This window comes from Vigna radiata, unplaced genomic scaffold (genome assembly GCF_000741045.1).
Source record: "Vigna radiata var. radiata cultivar VC1973A unplaced genomic scaffold, Vradiata_ver6 scaffold_221, whole genome shotgun sequence".
Taxonomy (NCBI): domain Eukaryota; kingdom Viridiplantae; phylum Streptophyta; class Magnoliopsida; order Fabales; family Fabaceae; genus Vigna; species Vigna radiata.
This window is the reverse complement of record NW_014543248.1, coordinates 513,047-526,280: the sequence shown is the minus strand read 5'-3', so window position 1 is coordinate 526,280 and position 13,234 is coordinate 513,047. Positions and strand designations below refer to the sequence as shown.

Genomic DNA, 13,234 nt, shown 5'->3' with positions numbered 1-13,234 from the left:
GCATGGTGAAACCTTTTCAAAACCCCCTTTTTTGTGTTAGACTTGATTTTGAACCGCAGTTGGTCCTTGAGAGACGACCTAGGGGTCATTCCTAGCTATACTGCATTTCTTATTATGCAATCACAGAGATTGAGCTAATACTGGAAGAAGAAGTGAAAAACCAAGAAGATGGAGCTTAGAAGAGGCTAAAAAGGCACCTGAAGGAGGGAAAACGCGAAGCCCGAGCGACCAGGAGCGCAAAGCAAGAGTCCAGAATCGACGCTCGTCGCTCGGGTGGTGGCTCCCAACACCCGGGCAATGGACGCTCGTAGCTTGGGCATCCAAATTTGACCCCCAGGCCCTACATGACTTCTAATTCTCACCCGGGCGAGCTCCCTGCGACACTTGGGCGAGATTTCACTTGGATCGAGCCCTATTTCTGCTCTGTTTTGATTCTTTCGGATCGGGCCGCACTTTGGGACGCATCTGACACTATCTATAGGACCCTAGGGCTCTAGGTTTTGCATCCCTGACAAAGAAGAGCATAGAAATACACTCTTAGCCAATTCTTAGTCTTCCATTATCTTTATTTCTTCCATTGTTCATAGAGTTCCCCCATGTCTATGGGGAACTAATTTCTATTTGTTGTTGGGGAATAATGTAACCTTGTAAACTGTCATGTATTTGAATTGATTTTTAATTTCATATGCTTTTTCATTAATTGTTAGAGTAATTCATTTGTTCTTATTGCTTGCTTATACAATAGCATGATTTGTGAGTTGCATGAGTGCCGACAGGTTCCTTTCAATTCAGGTTCTTGTTGAATTACTCTTAAGGGTTATATTGCTCAGGGATGAGGGTATGAGTCTTAGTCGTCTTAATCTCTTGATCCTCACATCTTTTTACCAGGAATGCTAGGAATTGTATGAACTAGTAATTAAGGACAAACTTATGTACCGAGGAATCGAGTTTAAGTGTTTTAGTGAGGGACGTTGGCATTAATGAATAAAGAAGAATTCTTATATAGATGAGAGGGAACTTGGTGATGTCTAACCCCAACAACATATCCATCTTATAAAAATCAACCTCCATTCATCTCTGCGCTCTTTTGCCACTGATCAATTTTATTTTGCTTTATTTTATTACTTTTGCAATACAAACCCATGATCTCTTTTATTCTAAGTCTTGATTAATCTTGTTTTCACACAACTGTTCAACGCCAAGAGTCCTCTGGGATACGATACTTGGTCTTACCATTTTATATTACTTGTGTGACTCGGTACACTTGCCGATTTGCCCTAGCAATTGCTTATTGGGCCTAGGTCGTAATGTACCAACAAAATATGTTTTACGCCAGTGGAGTAGAAATGTACGTAGAAGACACACTTTGATTACAACATCTTATAACAACCACACTCAAGAACCTAAGATGCAAAGGTACCATACTTTGTGTAAGTGTTTCTATGACATCGCGGAGGAGGCCTGTGATTTTGAGACTGCTTCGAAGAAGTTGGTTTCCGATTTAAACTCTATAGAGAGAAGTTTAGGGGTAAGTACATCACCGACAGTGACGTTGCTCGACGATGATGGATCTAACATGCATGCACATCCCCTTTCTAGTCAAGAAGGTCGACCTGCTTGTGAAGTTGATGGCTTGATTGTTTGCAGTCCTGTCTCTGTGAAACGCAAAGGGAGACTATGAACAAAAAGAATGCAATCAACAGTTGAAAAATTAACACAGAAGAAAAAGTCGCATGGTCCTAAAAATAAACATACAACGAATCATAGTGTGAGTGATATAAAAAGTTGTCATTATATGTTTTTTACTAATACTATATGGTCATATAATCCTTCACTAATACTTTTATTTCAGGAAACAACTAATTGTCATGTTACAAACATCCATAATGTTAAGGATCTTGGAAGTCAACAGATGTTTGAATCTCAAGTTTCACAATCGGGATTCATGTCGTCATTGACATCTGGACAGTACAATAATGATAATGATGACTTGTCACCATGTACTTATACACACCTTTAGGTGATGGACTTTTGGAAATCAACCAATTTTGGGGTATGTTCCTTGATTTCGTCATTGTTTTATTATATAATAATTTCTTTTCGCAATTATTATAAATTTTGAGGTCCGTTGGATGAATTAAGTAGTGAATGTCGAAGAATTAACTAACATTTGATTTTTCAATTACTTTTGTATAGCCATGAATGATAAGGAAGGCAATGACCATGTTTGATTTGACATGTAATTTCGTATAGCAATAAATAATAGGGAATGCAACGACCATGTTTGATTTTCAATTACTTTCGTATACCAATAAATGTTAGGGAAGGCATTGACCATCTTTGATTGTCATGTACTTCTATAGGATTTTGGGTATGTCGATAGGCATTTCGCTGGTGTTATGCTTCTTGGTTATAAGGATGACATCATATGCAAAGTTTTAGTTTCACAGACTAGGAATTCAACAAAGTTTGGAAAAGGATGGAAAGAATTTTGCATCTAATATGGCTTAAAGGAAGGAGACGTTGTTGTCTTCGAGGTTGACCACCATTGGAATGACCTTATAGTTGAAGTTCACATTAATGGATGTAATTGTAATGTTAATCACCAAATATCAGTGTGAACCACAAAAGACAATATCAATTTATGTTCATGTCCTTAGATTTTTATATTTGAATAAAAGTATATTTATAACTTATTGGTCACAATGACGTAGGTTTTGATACAAATGTTGCAATTATGATAAAAATTACATTACAGTTATATTAAAATTTTTAATTAATAAAAAAAAACAATCCTTTTTATCATGTTAACCACCCTATGCAGAAAGTTTTCCTGAACTACCCACTTATTTGCACTTTGCTCCCAAGTCTATTACTACACATTGAGTACTAACAATAATTCTCCCTTAGCCATGTACATCCACATACTCGTGATCATCAATGGCTAAACATGACTTTTGTATCCAATAATTGCAATAAGTGTTAAAAAAAGTTTATTCAATTAAAAAAAAAGGTCATTTTCAAAGTTGACCCCTCTGTGTAGAAAGTTTGCCTGAACTACCCACTTATTTTCACTTTGCTCCCAGGTCTGTTACTACACATTGAGTGTTAACAATAATTCTTCCTTGGCCATGTACATCCATATACTCGTGATCATCAATGGCTGAACATCACTTATGTATCCTATAATTCCAATAAGTGTTAAAAAACGTTTGTCCAATTAAAAAACAAGGTCATTTTTAAAGTTGATCCCCCTGTGCAGAAAGTTTGCCTGAACTACCCACTTATTTGCACATTTCTCTCGGGTTTGTTACTACACATTGAGTGTTAACAATAATTCTTCCTTGGTCATGTACATTCATATACTTGTGATCATCAATGGCAGAACATCACTTTTGTATCCAGTAAGTCCAATAAGTGTTAAAAAAAGTTTGTTCAATTAAAATTTCCTGGATCATATACCCCCGCATGCCTTCAAATTGCCTGGATCTCATTGGGAACGGCGAAAATTTCTCCCCTATCTCACTAATTTCACCTAATTGTTCGCTTTCGAGGTCGATTTCACCGCAGAGCTGCGCGGTGCCGAAATGGAAAACCCCAACGTTAAAAGAAGCGTTTGTGACGATGATGTCTTTGGATTTGATGTAGCAAAAGGATTGAGAAGCTAACACGTGTGGGTTTCGTATTCCAATTTGAAATCGAAAAATCTCGTTTTGTCAACGAGCCTCGATGTGGATAAGTATTTGAGTGATTTTATGTAAGTGGGGTTCTCAGGTTCTACGCATTGTAGCACAGAGATTCACAAAATAGAGTGGTGAAGTTTTCGTTCTTCTTTTGATGTTGCGACAAGGGCGGCCCCACCGCCTCCACCGGCGATGAGTCTGATGAACCCAACGACGAATGTGGTGAAGTCGACGCCTCCTTCTCTGGCTCCTTCTAATAGTGAAGAGAAAGAGAGCAAAAGCAAATCGCCTTGCCACAATGGGTTGTGTAAGCAGAATTTAAGAGCGGTTGTTGGTGTCGTTAGCTTGACCACTAAGAGTATAGTGAATTTCAGTTTTCAAATGTTATTCCTGGAAAATAGAGGCTTGAGGTTGATATTTTTTTTTGCTTTCCCATTTTATTTTTGGTCCAATGTCACTTTTTTCTGGAAAGTTCTTATGTATGTCGCGGAGATAGGTGAGGAAGGTGCAACTGGCAATGGAGGTGTCGGAGGAGAGACGATATCCGATAAAGCCGCTGTAGGGAGCGTTGGTGGTGGAGGGAACAAAATGTCTCATCTACATAAACCCTTATTTGCCTTGAGGGGTTAATGCGAGACAAGAACATTGGAGAATTAGCTCCAAAAATGAAGGGATTTGATTGTTAGAAAAAAAAGAAAAAAAATTAGAAACTATTAATATGGAAGAGAAAGAAAAAGTTGGACAGGAGATGAGAAAAGATGGACAACAGAGGAGAAGAGGAGAGAAGAGAAAAAGTACGTCACATCAGTATACAATTAACGTAGTTAGTGTCAATTTACCGGACATGACTTAATTCATGCAATTTTTATAACTTTGAGACCTAATCTATACATTTTTAAAACTGGATACTAAACTGAAAAAACCACCTTAACATAAAAACCAAGTAAGCATTTAAGCCTTAAACTAAATAAATTGATAATCAAATTTAACATATTTGAAACCTGTCAAACATGAATCAAACACCTGACTCCAATATGGAACACCCAGACTCACTAAAACACATCCCAGAAAAACCATAACCAGAAACTCAATTCCAAACCAAACAGTCAAACTCAATAAGAAATATTACACACAGTCGGCTCATACATAAATGCAGTGCACTTACCCTTCTTCACAAGAACAAACTCTCCCCAATTCACGAATCACGAAACATATGGAACATAGACAGCAGCTCCCTTTCTTTCCCGTGCCCAGCAAAACTCTAGTCACTGCACGAGAAAAGTCGCAAATACAGTGCCCTTCCTCTTCAAGTACCTCTCTAGAACCCCAAGAACCTTCAAAATGTAAAGCCAAATGGCAAAAACCCTGAACCCAATTCCTTTAGAAAAATAGAAAAATATCAAAATATAATCCAGAAACAAAACCTCTCATCCTATTACTGTTTTCATTCCCTCTGTTCAATTAAAGTGCAAGTATATATATTGTGTAAAAAAGAATAAACATCTTTATGTAATTCTTCGAGATACAACATATAAACAGGAATCTGTACAAATCAAATTATAATAACTACTAAATTCTGATGTGAGACACTGTGGCTTTAGTTTTTCCAAGTTGAAAATCTTAACAGTTGAGTTCCTTTGTACTCCAAAACCAGTTCATTCTCATTTTGTCCTTCAATCCTTGCTTGATATGAGCCTTCACTTCCTCCCAACACTTGTCTGATTTCCATCAAAATATTTTTGCTCAATTGGCGACCCTTAAAGCTAATCTCAGCTTCAAGTGGGTCATCACTGTGCGTCTCCTCCCATGTTTGTAACCAATCAAGAGAGGAAATACAAGGTTGCAAAAACAGTTGCTCCATGGCAATTCTTGCTTCTGAGAAACGAGTTGGGAAATGTGATTCAATTGCTTCTAACAAGGCTTGGTAATGCTCCAAATGTGCTTTAAAGAATGAACTGAAATTCAAGTTGTTTTTCACTCTCTCATAAGCACTTCCATCCCCAAAAGTTATAATCCCCCTATTGCCTGAGGTGTTGATCAAACCTTCAGCTACCCTTAGAAACTCTAAGGCTTGTTTTCTGCTACTTTCTCTTCCCATATGTGGAAGACCAATCATCGAATTGAAGGCCAAAAACTCACCTCTCCCACCCCTTCTGTTCATTTTCTTAATCTCAGCAACAAGTTCCTTCACTCCTTTCTCCTCTACCTTCAACTTCAAACCACAGGATTTGGCATGCTCACAGAGCTGCCTTTTAGTTTCCTCAAAATTTGATGGACTTGAAAAACATTCAAGACCCTCGCCATCACCATCACCATCCCATTTAATGGATGTCAGTTTCACTGTTTTGTTCATGTGTGCAATAGCCTCAATCATTGGAACCCATTGAAACCCATGTCCAACACAAGAGTCCACTATGTGTACACTATTACAATCTTGTGGCATGGCTTCAAGAATTGCAGAAACAGCTGCAAAGTGAGCGACTTTCCCAACTGGGAGACCTTGATAGAGTGCCCTCAAAGCAGCCTCATAGTTCTTAAAGGCCTCACCTTTGAGATAGTCTCCATGATTGGTCATGCTCTGAGACAAGTAGAATACAAGGCGTTCTAGAGACTCACCTAGTGGACTAGCTTTCTGGCTCAAGCACCTTAAAATCACTTCTGCTAGTGATTTTTGTCCTTGCTCCAAGGCCTCTCCGTGTGCCTCTAGCAAGTGTGGAAGACTCACCTGGTTTTCAATTTCCATGTTTTGCTGAGGTAAAGTCAATGGTGATGCTTGATTTATGGACAACTCTGACCTCACAGATGGGGTAGGACTCCAAGCATTTTCCACCTCACTTGACAAATTCTGCGGAGGGAAGAAGCTCCCTTCACTCTCCCATAGGTATCCATGACCTTGAATACTAGCAATTTCAGTATCCAAAATGGAATCAAAATCATCAAATTCCATGAGTGATGGAAGTTGCAGGGTTTCTTCATTGATTGGGTATTGGGTGTGAACATGATCATTGGAGAAAATTAAAGAGGATGAAGAAAAGGGTATGGAACAAATTTCAGAAGTGGAATCCTCTAGAGTGCTCAATAGTGTATTGAGACCACAATCACCAACATGGTCATCCACAGTGAAACCATAGGCTCCACAATCACCAACAGTGAAACCATAGGATCCACAGTCACCAACATGGTCATACACAGTGAAACTCAAGGACTCAACACCTGATTCAAAAGTTGAGTTCATGCCTTCAAAGAATGACCATGGTGACTGCATATCCTCTTGCTGCATTATTTTTTATTTTTTCTATTCAAGTCTCCCACACTGTTAAGAATGAAAAATCTTGTTTTGAAGTAGGTAGGGTTTGATGAGTGTGAATGTTTGACTATTTATAGAAAAAAAATATAAGAGAAAGGTTGTTTCACCTTAGTTTCAGCCCAATTTCCATGATTAAAATAACATGAATTATATTTTAATGAGGCATTAAAATAGTCTCTTAAATTATACATCATCAATGAATATATTATTTCAAATTCTGTAATTCCGTCAAAGTTACCCACCACACCAAGCCTTGGATATGCTTTTTGATTAGGAATTGAAAATGACGAAAGTTTTTGAAGCAGTGTTTTTGCAGAGTATGATTCCTGCAAGGTTGCCATGAAAAGTGTATTTCCTGTTTTGGCAGGATCGATAGAAGCTTGAAGTGAATGGGTACCACAATTACCGGTGTTATCACTATTCTATATTACAATTAAATAATTGATTAGTTAATAGTTCATGTCTTTTCAACCTAAATACGCATCAATTCATCATCAAATTCAACTTCAATGATAAGGAAATTTCACTTCCCAAATTTCCTGTACACGCGTCATGTGGGAAGGATCCTTCATTCAGTCACACGTGTTATCCTAATTACTCATTACAAAGGTGCTTTCCAAACCAATACAAACAGAATTAGAGTTTAATTACTCCATGGAAGGTGCTTCCGCTCAAAGCAGAACAGGCACTTGTTTTAGGCTTTAAACGAAACTATCAATTTTTTTTAATAATTGATAAAAAGTAATGTTAATTAATAAAAAAAGTAATGTTGGGCTTTGAAAAACCAAAACTAAATCATTGTTCTAATGAAAACCATTTTCTTGACTTGCTGTCCGAAAAATAAAATATTGTATTTAACCATTATTTTATATATAATTTTAAATTTTGACGTGTGTATATGAATATTTAATTTTTGTTTGTCTTTCTTATTGGTAAAAAGTTGCTTATTTAATGAAAACAAAAGTAAAATAAATGTTACAAATTATCAAATAATTTGATTTTAGTTTTTTTATAATTGAATTTCTAATTATTTCTCTCTAGTTGAGTTCGGATTTTATCATCGGATATATTTTTGTTTTTTTTTTCTAAATATGAATTGACAATGGAGAGATTCAATTCTTGTTTTTTTTAAGTATAAATTGATATTGTGAGAGATTTAATATTAATGAATAATGAACAATCTTATAAGATATTATTTTTAATCACAAACATAAAATTATGATTTTATAGATTTATGTTGTTGCCACAAATATTGTATATTAATTATTATAAAAATTGCCATAAATTTATTTGCATCACTTAAATGTATTTTACATATATTAATGGTGATTCATCACTTTAGGCAACAAATAGAAAAAATTAAATAAAAATTTATTAATGGTAATTTCCTTTTCATCTTAACCACCTTACTTTAAACCATAAGCAAGCTAACAATAAAGAAATTATCACCTACAAATAGAAAATCTATCATCTACAGCAGAGAGAAATCATCTCTAAGAGAAAAGAACAAAACAATCTTCACCACATAACTAAATCATTATTGTCCCTTTTATTGATCTTACAACCATTAATAAGAACACTTGTATTAGGAGGTATAATTCTCAACATCAAGTTAAAAAAATGGAAGTTAAAGCATATTCACTTAATTTAGTTATGTTAATTCTAGCTTATGTGTTATGTTGTTGGTTTGGTCACAACTAAGATATTGTTACTTTATTATCAACTTAATTTTGGTTAGGACATTAGGGAATTAATCTTGGGTAGTACATTATTAGTCCAATCTCAATAAAGATGTCACTAATTGAACTTTAATAAAATCATCTTGAGCTCATTCAAGACTCCATTAGCTCATCCTTGATTAGGACATTGTTGACTAGGATTTGGTAAGATCATCTTCAATGCAATCTCGATCAATAGATCATCTATTTGATATTGGTTATGGCATCGTTAAATCAACTTTGTTAGAGGCATATTTGGCTTAACCTTGACTGGAACATCATCATCCATTAATATCATTTACAACATCATTGGCTCAACTTCAATTAGCATCTTTTACCTTATCTCATTAGAGACTATGTCTGTTCCTCCTTAATCGAGACATTGGTGATTCTACCTCTAACTTAGACTCATATGATGAATTGAAAATTAGGATCTATCAAATTGAGTCTAAGAATCAAACTCAAATCATAAAAATGTGAACTTTTTTCACAGGTTTTTTTATAATTATCTAAAAATAAAATGTAACCATATGAATCATATAAATTTCTCAATAAATAACTTGTGAGCATGGACTTAGGATTGAAACAAAAATGATAAAACAATAAAACACACCATATAATTGTAAGAGAAAATGATAATATTCAGTGGAAATGAGTTAGAATCATAAAATTAAACAAAAATCAATCGAAACCTATGGATCAAATCTCACGAATAGAAATGATATAAACCTACCTGGTCTACATCACGAGATAATTGTATAATGTATAGCAATATTTCCTTGAAAAATATCCCTATTAGGAATCAAACTCGTGATCTTGGCTCAAATACTAATAATTGGATTAAGTGTTACAACTAGATCAAAAGTTATAGTGAAATCAAGGTGCAACTCTTTTTAAAGAGTGTACTAGCCTAAACGTCATGATTCGATTATGACTTGGATCACATAGCCTTTGTTACAAGACAATTGATGTACCTTGCAACAAAGAAATAAGAGAGATTTTATATGTTGTTATATTGGTTCGTCTATTATAAAGTACTATGTTCAATTTTTAATAAACTAATTGAGTTCCATTATGCATCTAACATTGAGAAGATAGAAATGTGTATTATTTGAAACACAATCACTCATAACTAATAACCCAAGTATTGGTTGATGAGGCATTGTGAGTGATCATGTTTGGAAGAATAAAGTGTAAAATCACTATAAGCATAAAATGAACATTTATTAAAGTTTGACATGTATTATAAAATGTTTAAGGCTTGTGTTTGTTAGACAAAGTATAACTATCATCTATTCAAACAAAAATTTATTTGACTAAACATACTCATTAGTGTTATTCAAGCAAAAATTTATTAGATGATGCATGTGTTGCATTTATCAAACGAAACATACTTTAGATAACATTTGCTTATCCATGTACACAATTTAAGCTATTACATCTCGAATGATCTTATACACATAAAATTATGTTATTTTCCTAGTTGTTTAATAACTTAATCAGAACCAAACAAAATGTTTGTTAAACTTAGATCTAACAATTTACTTTAAAGTCTTTAATAATCCTTTCTTAATAATTATTATATTCTTTTTGGAGTCTCTCATTTACTTGTTATTTAGCTTTTGCTCTTGCTCTTGTTCTAATAGTGACTCATTTTTAAAGGATTTTTTTAGTAATCTCATTATCATCTATGTTCTCATAAATCTCTTCCAAGACATTATTGACTTAATCTTGAGTGATGCATCATTGGTTCAAACTTGAAAAGATATTGTTAGTTCAAATGAAGTCTCCTTAATAATGACTTGACTAAGTTTTAAGTACCAATAAATTTGAGTATTTTGAATTGGGTATGCATTAATAATTTCTTTCTATTAAGTACTGAAAAATATTTTTTTTTTTATCTCAGTATTTTGCCGTTTGATTTTGTTGTCAATGAAAAGAAATGATTGTTACTTCTTTGTTTTTGTCTTCAATGCTCAAATCTCTTTTCCATCTTTTTGAACTTGTTTGTCAACTCACTTTAGGCAAAAGAAAAAAAAAATGTGACAATATATTTAAACGAAAATTAAAAACATTTTGAACATTTAAGAAAACAATTTTTTAATAAAAATAATTAAAAATACACAGATTTACAAGTTATTTAATATTAATTAAGTCTATAATGTGTAAATAATTATTGTTAAGACATACTTAAAAACATTTTTTAAAATGTATTATTTTTATAAATAAATTAGATTGATTTTTTATTAAATAAACTCAATTATATTTTTTTACTTCATTTTTTAGTAATTCAATAAAAAATATCATTAATTATTATAATCTAACATAAAATCTATCAAATCCATCCACTATTTCATTCGTATTAAAACCAAATAAACCCACAACAAATATGTGGTAAATTTGTTTTATTGTTATCTCAAACGTTACACCTCTTTTTAGAAGAAAACATTGTATGGTATATATCAAAGTACATTTCTTCTAGTTAATCAGAACCTGACAAAAGATAATTTTACTTAAAGCTTTGTAATATCCTAGTGTGTCATCACACAGGAAAAACATAAATAAATAAAAAATCTTATAACTTTTGAATTTGAGCAAAAGAAATTTGATAATTCATGAAGTTACTGAGTATGGATTTTTCTGTATAGTGCTCTCCACTAAATAGGATCTTATCTGTTAATTTTTTTTAATGTCTGATTAATAAATCCTTTGAAAGTTTGAAACTCATAACAAATAAAAGAATTTAACTTCCAAATTATCCTTTCGTACAACTTTAATCTGCAATGAATTTCTCAGAATCAATACACTATTGTCCTTTCTATTTTCCAACATTCCAAGACTCTTCATTTCTCGATTATAATATGTCAGTGTAAGAAAAGTTGCGTTTACTACTCTCTCATACCTTTTCCTTTTATTCCATTTTATAACTATTATCACCAATAAAAACCTGACATATACGAAATTACATGTGGATTAGATAATATATATTTTCCAAATCATTATTTAGTGTTACTGTTAATGAAGATGGATCATGGGATTAAAATCAGACAACCCTGATACTTTCACATAATTTAAATCTAAATATTAGAATCGCATACGAAAATTAATTGTTTTTTTTTTTAATTTAATCCTTGTTTTTATATTTGCAAGGACTTGTTAGATATAGTGTAAATGAAAAAGGTTTAAGACAAGTAAATGAAAAAAAAATATCTTACTTCTTTTTAAGTGATTTTTCTTTGTTTCTTTATTAATGTCACACTAGATATAAGGTACAAGAGTTTAGAACAATTTACACTAATTATAATTTTGTTTTGTGTGAGTTGTTTCCCCCCATATTATCAATTTCCTTTTATGTTTTCTTTGGATGATTAGTCTTTTTGCATGTGAGATATCAATTGAAAAAAATAAAATCTTTACTAGCCTAGGTTCATAATAATAATAATAATAATAATAGTCTTTTGTGCGTTTTCTTGAAGAGAACAATATTAGGATAAAGTTATTTTAATTTAGTTAATTCATATTTATGTGATTGAAACCCTGAGTTAAGCAAAGTAATGTGTTATTGATTTCTGGTTAGATGTATAAACAAATGTGCCATCCTTAATAATAGAGTTTTTATCTTTTGTTATATGGAAGTGTTGAATACATATATCCTTTGTAACATTGAGTTACAAATTTAATTTTAGTTGATTTAATTCTTAAAATCTTAAATGAAGTTAAGAAAATATAGACAAATTTGTTGCTATGTAATATCTTATGAAATCTATATATTTATTTTGTGAGTTAATTAAATTACATTTGATTATTTTATTTATTATTATATTATAATAAGTATAATGGTCATACAGAGGTTGTAGTGAACCTAATCCATATAAATGTGGATGTTAGGAAGATTTTGAAATGCATATATATTATAATCAAAACATGATATCCACATATTCAAAAGATACTTTCTCATAAACATAGATGTCATGTTGTGATTCTCCAATTATTATTAAATAATTATAAGTTTTATTAAAGCATAAATGCGACAAAATACATGAACATTATAGAATACTTGAAGAAGATATTTGCATGGATTGAAGAAGACTTTTACGTATTATGCAGTTAATATACTTACAACTGTTTGGATCCAACATGCAAAGAAAAAAACATGGGAAGGGTTAATAAAGATAAGGTTAACATATTTTAATTAAACGTACCAAACAATCTATAACTTGTTTGTAAATTTTACGTTAATTTAAGCTAAAGAAGACATAATGTCCTTATATTTGTTTCCTTCCGCTTTCCTTCATCATCTTTTATTAAATTTTCTCAAACTCTTATCCAATCTTATCTAATGAAAGAAAATTTATATATATTTTTATTATACTATCATATGGATCAATTCAACTTAACCATTTTGAATTTGAATCATAAATATTAAATAATTGGACTCATTTTAATTTTATTCAACCCAAATAAAATTGTTTTTAATATAGAAAAATTAATTCATAAAAAAGCTTTTATTGTATCATGTTTTCCCC

The 13,234-nt window shown here is 32.4% G+C and overlaps 1 protein-coding gene across 1 annotated transcript; it reads right to left on the bottom strand.

The window, feature by feature from the left end:
- Window positions 1-4,690: 4,690 nt before the first annotated feature.
- On the bottom strand, window positions 4,691-7,044 carry LOC106753379 (scarecrow-like protein 4). The gene has a single exon (XM_014635173.2). It carries the CDS (start codon window positions 6,961-6,963, stop codon window positions 5,281-5,283), a length of 1,683 nt encoding a protein of 560 aa, XP_014490659.1. The 5' UTR covers window positions 6,964-7,044; the 3' UTR covers window positions 4,691-5,280.
- Window positions 7,045-13,234: the final 6,190 nt, after the last annotated feature.

Coding starts and splice junctions, on each gene's coding strand:
- LOC106753379 (XM_014635173.2), bottom strand. CDS start 6,963: ATGCAGCAAGAGGATATGCAGTCACCATGGTCATTCTTTGAAGGCATG.